At 46.4% G+C, this 17,693-nt stretch overlaps 1 protein-coding gene across 1 annotated transcript in view; it reads left to right on the top strand.

The window, feature by feature from the left end:
- Window positions 1-17,693, top strand: part of plekhg2 (pleckstrin homology domain containing, family G (with RhoGef domain) member 2) — a 61,847-nt gene that overhangs the window by 29,220 nt on the left and 14,934 nt on the right. Inside the window, exons 5-8 of the mRNA XM_070969737.1 lie at window positions 4,710-4,776; window positions 6,235-6,281; window positions 12,484-12,634; window positions 15,036-15,167. Coding sequence (XP_070825838.1) covers window positions 4,710-4,776; window positions 6,235-6,281; window positions 12,484-12,634; window positions 15,036-15,167 — 397 coding nt within the window. The remainder of the gene's footprint in view (window positions 1-4,709; window positions 4,777-6,234; window positions 6,282-12,483; window positions 12,635-15,035; window positions 15,168-17,693) is intronic.

Here is a 17,693-nt window from a genome sequence, read left to right as displayed (position 1 = left end):
AGAGTTCAGTGGTGTAACCTCATGTGGTGTGTGTGTTTGTGTGTGTGTGTGTGTGTGTGTGTGTGTGTGTGTGCGTGTGTGTGTGTGTGTGTACATCTGTGTGTGTGTCTGTGTGTGTGTGAAACCTCACATATCTTTACTGTATTTCATGTCTTCGTTCACTCTGCGAACTTTGTGCAAACTGAGACTTTGACTTGAGTTCATGTTCTACGGTGGCTCAGGAGGTCCAGCAGGTTCTCCACCAATCAGAAGGCTGTTTCAATCCCTGGGTCCTCCTCTCCTTGTTTCCTCTCATTGTTTCCTCATGTCCTTATTTCCTCTCCTTGTGTCCTGCTCTCTCCCCTCCTTTCCTCTCCTCCTTTCCTCTCCTCCTTGTCTTCTCTCCTTCTGCCCACCTCTCCTCCCTTCCTCTCCTCATGTCCTCTCCCTGTCTCCTCTCATCCTTTCCTCTCCTCCTTTCCTCTCCTTGTCTTCTCTCCTTCTGCCCACCTCTCCTCCCTTCCTCTCCTCATGTCCTCTCCCTGTCTCCTCTCATCCTTTCCTCTCCTCGTTTCCTCTCCTCTGCAGATTTATGACGCTCTTTAAAATCCCGTCATGTTTGGACTTCCTCCTCGCTCTCACGCTCCTCCGTGCAGACACATCACTTCATTTTAACGCCTCCTCTGTTTCACAGTTGTCTGATGTAATGTAAAATATATTCAGCAGTAAAATCCCTCTGAAGGAATCATGGCGGCTCCTCTGTTTCCTGACACATTGTTCGGCGAGCTGCAGTTTTCAGATTGTCATCAAACCGTTGGCTCGTCTTTCTGCCTAGCAACAAAAATCTGTTCCAGGAAGTAAAAACAAAACGTGAACTTCTCAGAGATCGTTCCAGAAGTTCTCCTGCAGGAGTTCATTTGACTGCTGGAGTCCTCGCAGACGTCTGTGTGTTATCTGTTAGCTGACGCTGGGAAATAACCAGATTCATCTGTGAAGAGGCCTTCAAGGTCCTCAACACGTTCAGGGGCCGGGAAATATTCAATGATCCTCATATCGATGACGACGCTGCCAAACCTTTAACGGGTTTTTTAGAGTACATTTCCCCTCACTTTATCAGTCATCGGCCTAATTTTTCATATTGGCAGCCGTTATTTGAATACCAGCCTCTATTTGAGACTACTTACAATTTCATCGAGCAGTGTGATGCTGCAGGCTGCACTGATGTGTGATCTGTCAGTGTTCAGTGATCACATGGAAATCCTGGAAAGTCCAGTTAAATCCTGGAATTCTCAAAATGAAGTAATTCATCCAACTTGCTGGTGTTGCACAACAAAAATGACCTACGTGGCTGCAAAAAGGATGTAAAAATAGAGCCTGAGAGGAGTTCAAACCCTGGACAGTCGTTGCATGAAATGGGCACGAACGTCACTTTGCGTACCTGTGAGAAGTTTCAATCAATCAATCAATCAATCAATCAATCAATCAATCAATCAATCAATCAATCAATCAATCACATATACGCAGAACATACAAACAAAATGGACGGCTTGAAGCCTGAGCCGAGCTCATGTTACCGCTTCTTCTTCTCTGCCGGCAGTTTTCAGACAGGAGGGCGTGTGGCGTCGACATGTTTCAGAGACCGGAGGTGAAGAAAGTCACTCAACACGCCAGCGAGACTGAGAACGGAGCGAAAGACAGAAAACGAGATGAAAATCCTCTCGTCGAGTGTTTCGCTGAAAGCAGAAATTCAGAAATGTGAAATGACGGCGAGGTCGAGCCAAACTGTTTCATAAATATTTAGTTTCTGTTTAACTTCTCCTGGAAAGTAACTTGATGATGATGAGCGACGGTGACTGCTGCAGCTGCTTTCTGTCTGCTGAATTACTCACTTTAATTTCCTTTTTAATCGCTGCTCATTCAAGACGTCTTCTCAGAGGCGACCACTCTCACTCAGCGCGTAAACCACCATGAAAACTTCAGAATGGGCCATCAAAGAGACAAACAGCAGAGCTGCACTCGTGTGCGTTTCCTCCATGAAAACGCTGATGAAGACACACAGAGGAGGAGGGAAGACGGTCCAATCTGTCCTGTCTGAGCTGGTGGTTCAGGTCCGATCGTAGGAAAGGCTGCCCTGGTGTGAAAACCTCCAGCTGGGGAGCTCTTTGTGACCATGCTGGCCGGTTCCTGCTCCCGACCCACACAGGACCACTTTGGCTCGTAATACAAGATCAAACGAGGGTTATTTTCTCTGCCACGGGATAAACAGGGTTTGGTTTCCACTTAGGCTCCAAAGTGGACTTGTTTGGTCTTTACTTTGGGGCCAAATGGGGCTACTTTGCTTTCTCCTACAACCCCAAACACCACTGCTTTGGTTCCTCCTGCAGGACCAGACAGTAGTTTGGTTTTTAATTTGGTGCCAGAAACAGATATTTTTGGTTTTTACCTCAGAACCAAACAGGGCTAGACTGGTTTGTAAGTCCAAAGACCAAACCGGGCCATGATGGCTTCAGCTTGGCTTTAGATGTGGTCGGAGGACTCGTTGTATGAACTGGTTTCTCTGAGGCCTTGATGCCCCTCGTCCCCTCGATGTGAAGCTCTGTCCACAGTGGGGTCAGAGGTCAGAGGGGGTCTTTGAAGCCGGTCTGACCTCCTGGTCAGGGTTCAGGCAGGAGCAATGATTTGCTGCTGAGGCTAAAAGTTGACATGTTGAAGGTTTTCTGAGGATACTGATGCTGTAGAGATTCAAACAGAACCACTCAGATTAATATCACACATGTCTGTGTTTAATAAGCGATTTGGACTTTTTCTTGTGTGTAAATATCTCTTTTTGCGTGTTGTGTGTCTGTGTGTGTCTGTGCATGAATGTGTGTCTTGGCCGAAGCACTCGGATGGATACAGGAGAATTAAGATGGAGATGTGTGTGTAGCAGCAGTGTTTGGGACTTGGCAGGGTGGAGGGTTGACGATGAGGATGGATTGTGGGAACGGAGGGAGAGTTTTCTGGATGGACGTCTGCCAGCTGTAACAGTTTGCAGGTCCTGGAGTCAGTTTGGTGTCACACTAACCTTCATGTGGAACTACACCGACTCCTTCAGACTGTGACAGAACTTTATAGTAACTATAATAAGCGTGTTTCTTATTATAGTGTTAAATGTTTTCCACAGCTCCCAGCAAAGCAAACTGGCTGTGAACCAGAGTTTTCCTGAAACTCCGTTGCAGAAATATGACCTGTTTGCGCTGTTTTCTATCTGTTGTCAGTGTGCTGCGAGCTGGAGGGCTGGAGCAGGAATGAGATCCTGCAGGTCCTGCAAGACCCAACATAAACTCTGAATACCTCACTGCATGGAACTCATCTGGGTCATTTTTATGGAAGTTAGCATGAAGACAGAGATGAAAAACTGCAGCCCAACGCGACTGAAAGAATAGGTGAATAGACGATGTGAAGCCCCTTTCACTCATGCATGTCCCTGAACTGCTCGGGAACATTTCCTGCATGGCGTCATGTGTGAAGGGGAGTGGGGGTCGATGGTAAGAGGAATCTGGAAAGTTCCCACCTCAAGACAGAGAAACTGTTCAGTGTTGTGATTGAAAGCAGAGACCAGCATGTAAAAGGGTCACGGATGCTTGGGATGAGCGAGCCAATCACCGGACTCATGTGTCGCTTGAGTCACTTGACATTAAACCCAGATGGACGGCAGGAAGTGAAAACCACAAGGGACAAGATGGAGGAAATGTTCCTGAATGTTGCTGCATGTGTGAATAGTGACTAGCTGTGCCTGAGAGGTTATCCCAGTGACTTACTGGGAACTCTGTGTGGATGAAGCGTTAATGTGGATCTGTCACGTCTTGCTGATACCTGACCCAGTTAATAATGTCGGTAATGTCCATGTCAGTGCAGAACTAATGCGAGGCAGCAGCAGCAGGTGGTCAGCATCAACACCACTGAGTGGGCTGAATTTTGATACACGCTGTGAAAATATTCAGTTCATATTTGGTTTGAGCTTTCGTGTTAACGTTCTGGTCTTTGTTCAGTTCTTGGTGAAACAACTTAACTCAAGGTCGACCTCGGAGGTCATTATGCAGTCCTGATCTCAGTTTGAAGGAAAGGTGGTGCCTCTACAGTCAAGTCCATAAAGAAAGTTTTTGTGGAAGGAGCAGACTGGTCTGCGCAGAGCTCAGACCTCAACCCCATTCTGCCCCGCTGGGATGAACTGGAACGCCAACTGACATCCAGACCTGATCACCCAGCATCAGTGTCTGAATGGGAGCCAGTTCCTGCAGCAGGTTCAACATCTGCTTCAGGACTGAAGCCAGAACAGCTGAGGCTGATGTAGCAGCACATTAATGAACATGGAGTTGAATTCAGACGTTTAGCTACCAGAGGTGTCTCCAGGCTTCTGGCCATGTCACCAATGTGTCACCAACGTGTTACCAACATATCACCAACGTGTCATCAACGTGTCACCAACGTGTCACCAACGTGTCACCAACATATCACCAACGTGTCATCAACGTGTCACCAACGTGTCACCAACGTGTCATCAACGTGTCACCAACGTGTCACCAACGTGTCACCAACATATCACCAACGTGTCACCAACGTGTCACCAACATATCACCAACGTGTCATCAACGTGTCACCAACGTGTCACCAACGTGTCACCAATGTGTCACCAATGTGTCACCAACATGTCACCAACGTGTCACTCTTGTGTCTTTGTGTCTTCTCAGTGATCTCCTGGAGGATTTAGAGAGGAGTCCTCACGCCGCTGCCATCGCTGAGTGCTTCGTAGAAAGGGTGAGTACAGTCCAGCTGTGTGTGTGTGTGTGTGTGTGTGTGTGTGTGTGTGTGTGTGTGTGTGTGTGTGTTTGTTTGAGAGGCTGTTAGTTGACAGGAAACATGACACAGAGATCCCCAAACACCCAATAAACCACCAGTAGAACTGGACCCTCCATTCACTGCAGTGCACAGCAGTCGTTCCTCTAACCAGCCGCCGCCGCTGCTGATCAAACTACACCTGATGAATGTATCCTGAGTGTGTGTGTGTGTGTGTGTGTGTGTTGGACAGTAGTGATATTGTTCTCACATGTTGCACCACAGAGACAGACGGTATGAAATGTTTTTCTGAGCAGCTGCTGGTTTCACGATCTGGTCCAGAGTGAGATCATCTCCAGACCTGCTGCAGCTTTTAAAGGACTGAATATTCAGGATCCCCAGAGGAAGAATCCTCATCATCGTGGTCACATTCCAGATTAAAATCATCTTACCTTTGACTGATGGAGGGTGTGTTGTTCTGCCCTGAGTCTTACCTGCAGGAGCTGCTGTGAGGCTGCACAGAGTTCCAGTCATGAAGCTCTGAATGCTTCATTTTCACGGCTGTGTGTGTGTGTGTGTGTGTGTGTGTGTGTGTGTGTGTGTGTGTGTGTGTGTGTGTGCGTGTGTGTGCATGTGTATGTGTGTCTCTTCGTCACCCGTGACATCCTGTTTACGCCTGACTAACCTCAGCCTGTCAGCCAATCAGAGAGCAGCTGCAGTCAGAGAGGTGGTGGTGATGTCATCAGGTCAGGGGAAAGTGCTGCAGGGTTTTTGCTGCTTCAGTCAAATGTGAACTTTTAAGTTTTATCTGATTTTCTCAAATTAATCAAATTTAAAATTAAACATTTTTCAGCTTTTACTTTTGGCTGTTATTTAATTTTTCTTTGTTATTTTCCGCACTTTCCTCTGTTTCCTCTTCTCTGTACGGCTTTGATGTGATTTCCTGCAGCTTCCTGTACAGACGTGTTGTCGTCGACACACTTTAAATTTAGTTGATTTCTTATTTCCTGGATCTGAACTTTCAGGATTTTCTGTTTGTGAGACTTTAAACAGGTCTGATGTTTGTCAGACTGACGCCGAACTGAAAGTCCCGTTTCAGAGGAACATTAGATTAAACTGTTAGAGATGAGCAGCTATTTAAAGAGCTGTGTGTGTGTGTGTGTGTGTGTGTGTGTGTGTGTGTGTGTGTGTGTATGTGTGTGTGGTACAAAGCAAACTTTGTTGTGACTGGAGATAAATCAATTATATGGCGAAGAAGAAAAGATGGCGTCAAACCATCTTTAAGCTGCTTTTATGACCAAATATAATCAACAAACAGTAGCTGGATTCAGCTGATTATCACTGCCTCCGTTTCAACATAAACAATGATGATGACGATGAAGATGATGATGATGAGTGTGTGTCTCTCCCTCTCTGACGTTATCTTTGTTCTCTCCTCAGAGTGAAACCTTCGACATCTACACACTCTACTGCATGAACTACCCAAAGTAAGTACAGCTCACTCTGCACTCCTGTGTGTGTGTGTGTGTGTGTGTGTGTGTGTGTGTGTGTGTGTGTGTGTGTGTGTGTGTGTGTGTGTGTGTGTGTCAGCCTGCAGGGGGCGCCGGCGGGACTCCGCTGATCCGATCCTCTAACGTCCCGAGTGACGGTCGACTTTCTGACGTCAGCGAGAGCTTTTTCTTTCGTCTGCTCCCGACTGGGTCGGACGGCGAAAATGTGTGAATCATCTGTTTTATGATGAGAGTAAATGTGTTTTAGGAGAAACATAAAATGAAGTAAAGGAGAAGGAGAGCGAGGAGAGAGGAGGCGCTGAGAGGGCTGATATATGGAGCAGAAGAGGAGTGAAGCAGGAGCTGTATCTCATCCAACACACACACACACACACACACACACACACACACACACACACACACACACACACACACAGGGCCTCCTCGAACTGTCTGACAGATGTTTGGCCTGTGTGTGTGTGTGTGTGTGTGTGTGTGTGTGTGTGTGTGTGTGTGTGTGTGTGTGTGTGTGTGTGTGTGTGTGTGTTTTGCTTTTGATTCGACGTCGTGGATTTCGTCTGGATGTTTTGTGATTTTGTGAGGAGCAAAGTGAAAACAGTCGCTCATCGGTTTTTATTTTTCTGCGCGTTGACGTTCGAGGATCTGCTCTGCTGACGTATCGGCGCCGTCAATCAGAGGCGTGACGCGCCTCGCCTGGTGGTCATGTGGTTCATGTGCATTGATTTCTGTCATCTTCAGGATGTCTAACAGCATTAAGATCGACTGTTGGTCACTTTGTCAGTAAATCTATTGACTGAAGAGAAACGACTGCAGTTCCTTTGGGATCAATTCAGGCTAACTGATAGCTGCTCACGATAGCTAGCAAAGTGCTAACGTTAGCTAACTGCACTTATAATCTAAGTACAGCTGGAGACATAGTACGCTGCTGGTGACTCGATTGATGAGAGGTCAGCTGAGCTTGCCACGTTGGGAAAATGGCTGCGGGTCAACGCTGGAACTGTTGCTTCCACTTTCTGCAGAAGAGTCGTAACTCGCTCGGCGCCGCTGGTGTGACTGCCGCCATCTTTTCTCTGCATTCAGCTGCAGCTTTGAGCAGAGCTGTGAGGCGACGCTGACGACTGGATGTCCACAACTGAACACCAGCGTCAGTGGAAGATTGCAGCCGAGCTAAAAGCGGATCAATCACTTCTACCTGCAGCGAGGCGTTCAAGGCCTTTCAACAGCCACCGCGGAGTCATTGTCCTCAGTAACACTGGCATTTGTTTTCTCAGTCCAGTCCAGCGTGGTTTCCTCGTGGACACATGGATGGTTGTTACGATGTGGAGCTCTTCGATTCCTGCAGCTGTATGTAAAGCTCGCAGCTACAGATGCTGCCGATCAGCAGAGAGAAGCAGCTGCAGTGCAGAAGACGAGCTGGAGTTAAAGAGAAATGAGTAAAACAGCACATTAATACCCTGAAACAGCCTGATCATCAGGTCATCGACCCGTTCTGTGCAGAGCGAGAGACGCTGCAGCTGCAGAAGAACAGAGCGACGAAAACAAACCATCAAAGGACTCTTCATGTCCTCAGAACGCCGCGTTGGTACCCTTTCTGAAAGCTTTGCTGTTTGTCTCAGGCCACATGTACAGCAGTTGTGTGTGTGTGTGTGTGTGTGTGTGTGTGTGTGTGTGTGTGTGTGTGAGTCCTTCGCTCGACCCCTCCTTCACCTCGCCTCTCGCTCTCTGCCTGTCGCCTCCTTAAAGCTCCATTAAACTCCAATAAAAATAAGTAGGTCAGATGCTTCAGAGCTCCGAGCCGACGAGCTCAGTGAGTCAGTCCGTCTCCAGCTTTCAGAGCTGCATCGCTGCCTCTTCCTCTGGATCCCGCCTGGATCCTGTCAGGCCTCGCGCTGCCAGACTCTGACTGGTTCCGCATGCTGGGAACATGTCGGGACAGTCACAGGCAGGATGTGTTCACATAAACAAAGGCCGTCTGATCGCCGCCGCCAGTCAAACCAACGCTGGCGATCAGACGTCACGTTCAGGCCGTTCATGATTCACACGGCGATGCGATCACCAGAGCAGGCGACTCTCCGTCGGCCTCTGCTCAAACATTCCTCGCTGTGATCCGCTGGGTCGGGCTCGGAGGGAAATCTGCCGGACTGCAGGTTTCTGAACTCGGCGTCGCTCCGCTGGGAACGTGAGACCGGAGTCTTTGTTTGGTTAGTTATCCTGCGTCAGAAGACAAAAAGAAAATGGCTGCAGGAATGCAGCTTCTCTGCCATCTGAACTCTCCAGCAGCAGAATGAAAGAGCTTTGTATCCACGTGACGCGTCACGACGCAGGCCGCCATTAAAATGACATTAACAGATGATCGATCCAGAGGGAGGACTGAGACAGATGCTCGGCTAATTTATGCTGCTAAGCTCCACTTGGATGTGAGTGCTGTTTGTAATGCTGTAAATTGATGAGCTGTAGAGCCTGGGGGGGGGTGAGGCTGGGCGGGGGGGCGTCTGTAAAGCCAAGTTTTAACAGAACAGGGAAATATTCCAGCCATGGTCAGACTCAGTGGAAGTTTATCTACGAGTGCAGCTCATTGAGGCCAAAGTGGATCCTTTCTGGGGATGTTGAATGTCAGAAATGTTGGAGACAGTTGAGCCTTCATCGCGATCCTGATCACAAACCTCTTCCTGCACAAGTCTCCATCTACCGGACGGAACCACCAAAACCAGAAAGCCTCCAACAATTACTGTGACCGAAATGTGAGGCTTGGTTTGCAAAGTTTGGTTCTTGTGATTGGTGCGAAGAACGCCGGAGAATGTCGAGCATTTCTGTGACCACGAGCAGCAAAAAGCCCTTAAATTAGATTAAATTAAATGAATGTGCTGAGAAAAAGGGACGATGCATCATCATCATCATCATCATCATCATCATCATCATCATCATCATCATCATCGCAAGAATGAATCATGAGTACGTTCATCGTCGTATGTTCATGGCTGCCGTCGTCCACTTCCTGTTGACGGTCGATTTGTCTTCACAGAGATCAGAAGCCCCCCCCCCCCCCCCATTTCTAGAGTATTTGTACTGTAAACAGGTTGAAGTAATTCTACTGCAAATTCTACTAGATTCAGTAATGGACAAAGGGTACGAGAAAAGACAGAGACACTCCAGACCGCTAACGCCACACAAATGTCCATCTTCTTCTTCTTCTTCTTCTTCTTCTTCTTCTTCTTCTTCTTCTTCTTCTTCTTCTGATTTTATCCTTCGTAGTTCAGTCGATGGATGGCCGATCCGAACTGAGCTGACGTGTTAGCGTGGTTAGCCTGAATCATCACCCACATCTCCGCTTTGTTCAGGCTGTCAAACAGGCCTGGTGTCGGGCTCATTGACAGCTGTTGGACCAATCAGAGCTTGGTGGGCGGGATCAAGGATGGGGATGTTGTCACAAACATGGTGATGAGATGTTTGCAGCCACGCGGTTGATGTTGTTGTGAGTTTACGTGTTTCTTCAGTCTGTGATTTGTGGTTGGTGAGTGAAGCTCAGCGTGAAGACGTCAGCGTGGTCATCGCGGTCATCGTGGTCATCGCGGTCATCGCGGCCATCGCGGCCATTGCGGTCATCGTGAAGCTTCATGAAGCTGATGAACGACACAGTGGAAAAGCCATTTGGATACCTGGAAACTACGTTCTGCAAACCTTAAAGGGAGACGGGAGGAGAAGCAGGCGGTGGAGGAGGCTGATGGTGGTTTGAGTGGCTGTGCAGACTCCAGGCCGGTGTCACGTTACCTCTGATTGGTGGAGATGAATTCAGGCTCTCTGGAGCTGCCGTATAGACCATGTTTGTGTATGTGCTCACAGAATGAACCCAACATGAGCTGAATACATAAGAGATGAACAGAACAGGTAAGAGTGGCGTGCAGGAAGTCTCGTTTTCTGATGGGAAGCTGTCCAAGCTCAGATTCTAGGACGGTGTCTCTGGTGGACATTTTTCATATCTGCCATATGCTTTAAACTGTCCATGCGGAGGTCAGAGGTCAGCGTGTTTGTCTGAGGCTGATTTTCTGAACGAGAGTCGTGAAGGTCTGACGGCTGAATGATGACGAAGCACGAAACGACATTGGTAACCTTAACGAGTGTTGTAGTGGATCTCCAGCAGTGGTAGTCGTGCTGATGAAGGTTTCTGGCGTTCCTCTGGCGCGTGATTGGCTGAATATAAACGCGCTTTCTGTTTGGAGGAACTTTTGAAGCGTGCAGATAAACTTTGTGTCTGTTTGAGAGCTGCTGAACGCATCAGCGTGAGTCTGTAGAAGATATTACTGCTGCTGTGGATTCCTGGACTCCCTCCTGTGATTAACGTCTATCTGCAGGAAAAGAGCCTCCTCCTCCTCCTCCTCCTCCTCCTCCTCTCTACCCTCATCGTTACCCTCCTTCCTCCTATCCTCTAAGCCCCTTTTCTTCATCCTTCCTTCCTCATCGCTGCTGTCCAACATTCTTTGGCTTCGTGCTGTGATGAATGTTTGACTCAGCAGCTGAGGAGTCTCCGTTGTCCTCCATCATCTCCTCTCTCCACCTCCTGTCTCCTCCTTCTTCACCATCTAGATGACTTTTCGTCCTCCTCTGCTGAGTTTCTCCTCCGTCATCTCAAGCATCGCCCCTCATAATCTCCATCGTTCCTCTTCTACACTTCCTTCTCCTCCATCATTGAGACGTCCTCCAATTCTTCGTCGTCTTCAGTTTCTTTCCGCCTTTTGATTCTTTTGATGAATGTTCGTCTCCTGGAGCTCCCTTCATCTTCTCCATTACTCCTTCTTTGTCTTCATCCTCTTTGACTCCTCCCCGTCTTTGTTGATGAAGGTGTCTCTTCTATCTTCGTCGTCTCTCTGACCTCCCTTCATCATCATCATCACTCAAACTCCTCTCCCTCTCCTTCTTCGCTGAACTCCTGCTGAATGTTTGTCAAAGCTCCAAACAGCTGTGGAGTTCTTCTCCTCCTGCTTCGTCCCTTCATAATCGCCTCCATCTCCTCCTCATCATTTCTCTCCATCACCTCTTCTTCCGTCCCTCTGTCCTTTGTGGCTCCTTTGTCCTCTTTGTCCTCTCCATTGAGTTTCACTCTGCTTCATGTTGTGATAAATGTTGATCAGAGGAACCGACGGCTGAACCCCCCCCCCCCCCCCCCCCCCCCCCCCCCGCCCCCCGCCCGCTCGTCATGGATAGTCGTCACCTTTTCTTGGGGGTTTTCAGTTTGTGGTTCTGGTTCTCAGTTTTTATTGGATCCTGAATCAAATTCTTTCCATATTTGAGTGAGAGAAGAAACCAAAATGCTAAGAAGACAAAAGACGCTTAATTTACAACAGATTGGGGCTGTAAACAGTCATTAGTCATGAATCAGGAGGCACTTCCTTATTTTCTACTTTTCTTCCTTGAGTTGGATGTTCGAGCATCATCTGAGGTGGAGCTTCATAACTAAACGTGACATCAAAGACGTTCTCATAGGCTGCTCAGAAGGTGTGGACGTGTTGCTTCAGGTACCAGCGAGACAAACACCGGTTCATCCCTACAATCAACACAAACAGCAGAAATATGCCGTTCATGCCGCAGAGGAATCGAGCAGGAATGTGTGTTTGTACGTGTTGGAGGAAAAGTCCACCATGATCAGCAGGTCTGCACAGAAACCTCCAGCAGGCCTCGAGACATTTCAGTCTCGCTGTTCCTCCAGCGATGCGAGCGCTGTGGCTAACTGTTCGCTGCTGAAGCTGCTGAGTGCACATGACTAAAGATCTTTATGTATAAATACAATCCAAAGTACTTTTACTGACGAGTATTTGATATTCTAATGTAATAATGCAGCACTGCTGGCCAGCGACGCTCCAGCATCTCACCTCCGTCCACAGGACGGATTTCAAAATGTACGTCAACAGTCATCATTTGTTTCTGCTCATAATCACAGTCATCCAATAAAATCTGTCTCTGTCCGTCTCTCTGTTTGTCTGTCCGTCTGTCTCTGTCTGTTTGTCCGTCCGTCCGTCTGTCTGTCTGTCTGTCTGTCTGTCTGTCCGTCTGTCTCTCTCTCTGTCTCTGTCCGTCTCTCTGTTTGTCTGTCCGTCTGTCTCTGTCTGTCCGTCCGTCCGTCCGTCCGTCTGTCTGTCTGTCTGTCCTTCTGTCTGTCTCTCTGTCTCTCTGTCTGTCTCCACAGTTCGGTGGCGGTGCTGAGGGAATGTATGAAAAACAAAAGCCTGGTTCGTTTCTTCCACGAGAGACAGACGACTCTGAACCATTCTTTACCTCTGGAGACGTACCTGCTCAAACCAGTGCAGAGGATCCTCAAATACCACCTGCTACTACAGGTGATACTCCAAATACTACATTTAGTATTCCTCATACCAACTGCTACTACAGGCGATACTCCAAATACTACATTTAGTACTCCAAATGCCACCTGGTACTACAGGTAACAACACAAATCACACTAAATCCCACATATAGTACCTAAAATACTACACACAGTATTTCAAATACCACCTCCAGTTCTACCAAAAACTGCATATTGTACCTCAAATGTTACCAAATACTGTCTGTATGCACGTTAAGTACAACTAAATACTACACAGTATGTGAAATCTTAAGTGCCACCTTTTACCACAGATCCACTTCAAATACTACAGTTGCACTTTAAATACTACCTGCACCTATACCTCTAATATTACCAAATACTACATGCTGTACTTCACATAGCACCTGCTCCTACAGGTTTACTCCTCAAGCTCACTTTAGTACTACCAAATACTACATGCTATTCCTAAAATACCAGCTACAGGCACCTCAGATACTACATGCAGTAGTTCATATACCACCTAAATGAAGTACCTAAAATATCTTCTGATACAACAGGTAGTACCATAAACATACAGGTGAGTGTCACAGGTGAGCGTCACAGGTGACGTGTTGTTTGATATCGTTACTTCTGATTGGCTGAGACTGAAAGACTTCCTGGAGGAAGCTCGTGATCTTTATAAAACTTTAGTTTCCAGGAAACGCGTCTGTTTACCGTCACCAAAAGTTTTTGGCTGAAACTACGCGGCACTCAAGCTTTTCCTGCGCTCGCCGAGAAACATCCAGCGGAGACGGAGGACAGCTGAGGACACAGACCCGTCTTTGATCCTGAAGACGAATGGCTGCAGCATGCGTACCACATGTGGATTTTGCTGAATGTCGTTTTCAGCTGACATCTGCAGGGTTTTACTGTCATGGCAGCCCACGGCCAATAAAACGAGTACGGGACCGTGACATCACCGTGTCAGCTGAGGGCCACTGAAGGATCTTTATGCGACTGTTCATTGTAAGGCGTTCAGAGCGCCGCGGACAGGAAATGAGAGTGCGGTGATGGTTTTCATCCTGCAGCCAAAGATGGACAGCGCCTTGGTTTCAGTTCATCCCACCGCCGTGGAACCAGAACAGAGAAGAGCTGTGATCCAGATGAGTGACCACGGGGTCGTCTGCGCGACGAGGCCGCCATTGGTCCAGAGGCAGAGCAGGAGCGGGAAAGTCTTGAACTGGATGAAACTGGGATCCAGTGTGGTGGAGTTTGAACAGTGGACCAGAAGCGCTCTGGTCTACCTGTAGAGGTCTGACGGCAGGCTTCGAGGTGGGAATAATCCAGTTTGGAGGTGACAAGCGCCCAGACCGCCTCCCTGCTGGATCTGTGGCCTCCATGTTTGGTGCAGTGACACCACCAGGTCTCGACAGGCGGAGTCCGAGATCTCTGCCAGGTGAGCGGTGATGGCCCAACCTGAGTGTCCGAGACAAAGGAGCAAAGAGGTCCACAGACAAAGAGTATGAGAATGTGACAGCACCAAGAATCTGCCGGATGCAGAAAGCTCAGGCCTGTGAGGACAAAGAGACGAAGTTCCTCCAACAGAGACTGCAGAGAGAAGAGATTGAGACATCTGTAACTTGGCAGGGCCCCGTCCTTTAAGGGGGCCCCAGACTGTTCACGGGGCTGCTCTGCTGGACCTGGAAGCTAATCCAGTTAGCATAACAGCGCCTATAATTCTATCTCTAATAAATTCCAGCTCTCACTTGAAGCATCAGTCACAACCTTTACAAATGTCTTAATACAACTGTCTGAAGATATTCAACACACACACACACACACACACACACACACACACACACAGCTTTTCCCAATAAACTCGTGTTTCTTCACTGGTTCCAGTCCAAGCCCACCTCTGAGAGAAGAGAGGGATGATGAAACTGAGAGAAACTAACACACACGCGCACGCACGCACGCACGCACGCACGCACGCACACACACACACACACACACACACACACACACACACACACACACACACACACACACACGCTCAGCTGAAGCCTGCTCTTTGTTCTCTGCTCTGTATCATCTCGTGTTGTTGTGGCTCTGTGTACAGTGGCCAGTTTAAACACTGGTCAAACATGTGTTTGGAGCTGTGCTGGGATTTTCCCATAATCCTCAGCTGGTCCCGCTTCAGTCGTCTCTGTGATGAACTGCTGTGTCAGCTGGTGAGCCGCTTCGATTGTTTCAGGCTGTTTCGTTTTTCTTTTTATTCACCATGTGAAATGTGTCAGAGAAAAACCTTTGAATTAAATATTTCAGCATTTCTTAAAGTTTGTCTCATGTCTGAAAAAGTTGTCGCTGCAGCAGTTTGAGCTTAATTCCACACAGACAAACATTTATTTAAGTCCGAGTGTTTCGCCTCTTCTCAGGAGCTTTTGAAGCACTTTGACAAGAGCGACCCCGGGTACGAGGTGGTCGAAGACGCCATCATCACCATGACAGCAGTCGCCTGGTACATCAACGACATGAAGAGGAAGCAGGAGCACGCAGTACGACTACAGGTAAGAGCACAGAGTTCAGCATTCGTTTTCGACGTGTCTGCGTTCACATTATAATTACTTAATCTGAGATGTTGCAATAATTTATTATGAAATAATGTCCAAGTGATGAGTCACAGATCCCAAAGCCACACAGAGGTCCGTTTTTCACTCTAAATGAGCTTTAATAACAACTAAAAATCTGTCTGGAATTGTATTTGTCTCATATTTAAACGTAATAGATCTAGTTAATCCCTTGAGTTAGCCCGCAGGCGGGCCGTCGGAACATTTTGCAAATGTTTACAATCCTAATACACACCGTTATAAAGTAGGGATTTTAATCACAATTTGAAGCGATAAATATAGTAAATGGTCTCGATATAAACATAAATATATATACAAATATAAATTTAGAGTCACTGCTCATTTGGATGATGAGACTCTTTTGTCAACAAATCCTGTATAATAACTGATGAAAAATGAGTATAAATCTTCAAAAACACCACAAAAATATTTTTTTTTTTTTTTAACTTTTTATTTATAAACATGTAAATAGAACATGAGATCATCATGGGTGGTACAGTTAAAATCAAAGTATTCTATTACACATACATACTGTGCATACACATACATCATAGCCAAATGTCACACTTTTCAAGGCGCATATTCGATCCATTTTTCCCAGCGTTCCATACACTTCTCCAATTGGAGTCTTAAAATAAAAGTAAGTTTCTCCATACAGTAAATTTCATGAATGATCCCGTGCCACTGGATCAGTGTTGGAGGATCTACTTGCATCCACCTTCTGGTTATGGCTTTCCTACCACTAGCCAGAAGAATCTTCAACAAGTATCTGTCCTTATGCGAGACTGTTTTCGGAATTTTGCCGAGATATAAAACAACAAAAGAAAATTCCAAATCCACTCTTATAATTTTATTTATTTCGGTTAATACCTCCCTCCAAAATAAATGGATTTTCGGACAGGACCAAAAAACATGAACATGGTTAGCCATAGGGGTCCCACACTGTGTCCAACAAAAGCCTCGGCTCTGTGTGCCTGTTCGTAGTGCTGTTAATTTAGGAGTTATAAAAAATCTCACTACATTCTTCCAGCCGAACTCTCGTAGAGATCTGGAGTTTGCAGTGGTTGCCTGTGTCTCACATATTTCTATCCAGGTCTCTTCTGATATTTGTGTTTCTGACTCCTTCTCCCACTTTTGTTTAATGGATAACGTGGAATGATTTTTAGAAGCTTGTATACTTCCATATATTCTTGAGACCAACTTTTTATTATCTTTCTTTTCATAAGCCTCATGAAATATTGAGATTAAATTGTATTCCCTCTCCTCCTTGATTTGTAATTTTTTATTATAATAGTCTCTGACTTGCAGGTATCTATGGAAGTCCTGCTTCTCCAGTCCAAATGTGGCTGAGATAGACTCATAACTCTGAAATTTACTGTTTGAGATGAGTGAACAAAAGGACGTGATCCCTCTCCTAACCCACTGTTTAAAGCCCCTGTCCAATCTAGCAGGTTCAAATTCTGGATCATATGCTATCCAATTCAAGACTCTTGCCTGTTTCTCTATTTGTAACTTCCTCAGAACCTTAAACCATAGTTTGAGAGTGAATACAGTCCATTGATTCAAACTGTTATAATGTTTTTCTGCTTGGTTTTTATTTCCTATAATAGATTGTATTGGAATTTTTAACTGTGTAGTTTCCAAGCATTTCCATTTAGATTCATAATTTGGAGAGCACCAGTATACTAAGGGTTTCAACTGTGCAGCATAGTAATAATCCTGTAAACATGGTAAAGCTCTCCCTCCCTTCTCTTTTTTTAGCTGCAGAGTCTTGAACTGTATCCTAGGTCTTCTACTGCTCCAAATGAACCTCGAGATCCAGGCATTCCACTCATCAAATTGTTTTTGGGGCACCTCTAGAGGCAAAGACTGGAAGAGAAAAAGAAGCCGTGGCAGCACATTCATTTTAATGATTTCTATTCTATTACTCATGTCCAGTGGGAGGAGTGTCCATCTAGAAATATCAGATTTGATCTCCTTATTAATGGGGCCGTAGTTATTTTCAAAAAATTTTGACATATCTTTAGAAAGGTTTATTCCTAAATATTTTATTTTGGGCGAGTCCCATTTAAAATTGTATTTCCCTTTAATATCTGGGTGGGGAATATAGTTAAATGTGAGGGTTTGGGTTTTTTGGATATTAAGCTTATATCCAGAGTATAAATTATATTCTTTTAGCAGGGACATCAATTTTGGGATGCTTGAGTCTGGGCTTGTAATAAAAACCAAGACATCATCCGCAAACATACAAATCTTATGTTCTTCTCCTCTAATCATAGTCCCCTTTATCCCAGAGTCCTCTCTAATCGCTTGAGCAAGGGGTTCAATAAATAATGCAAATAGGGTCGGACTCAGGGGACAGCCTTGGCGTGTCCCTCTTTCCAAATGAATAGTTTGCGACAGGTGTCCATTAACCCTAATCCTGGCTGTTGGAAAAAAGTATAATGCTCTAATACATTTAATAAA

This window comes from Chaetodon trifascialis, chromosome 9 (assembly GCF_039877785.1).
Source record: "Chaetodon trifascialis isolate fChaTrf1 chromosome 9, fChaTrf1.hap1, whole genome shotgun sequence".
NCBI lineage: Eukaryota > Metazoa > Chordata > Actinopteri > Chaetodontiformes > Chaetodontidae > Chaetodon > Chaetodon trifascialis.
Note: the sequence above shows the minus strand (reverse complement) of the source record. Positions and strands in the feature narration are given on the sequence as shown.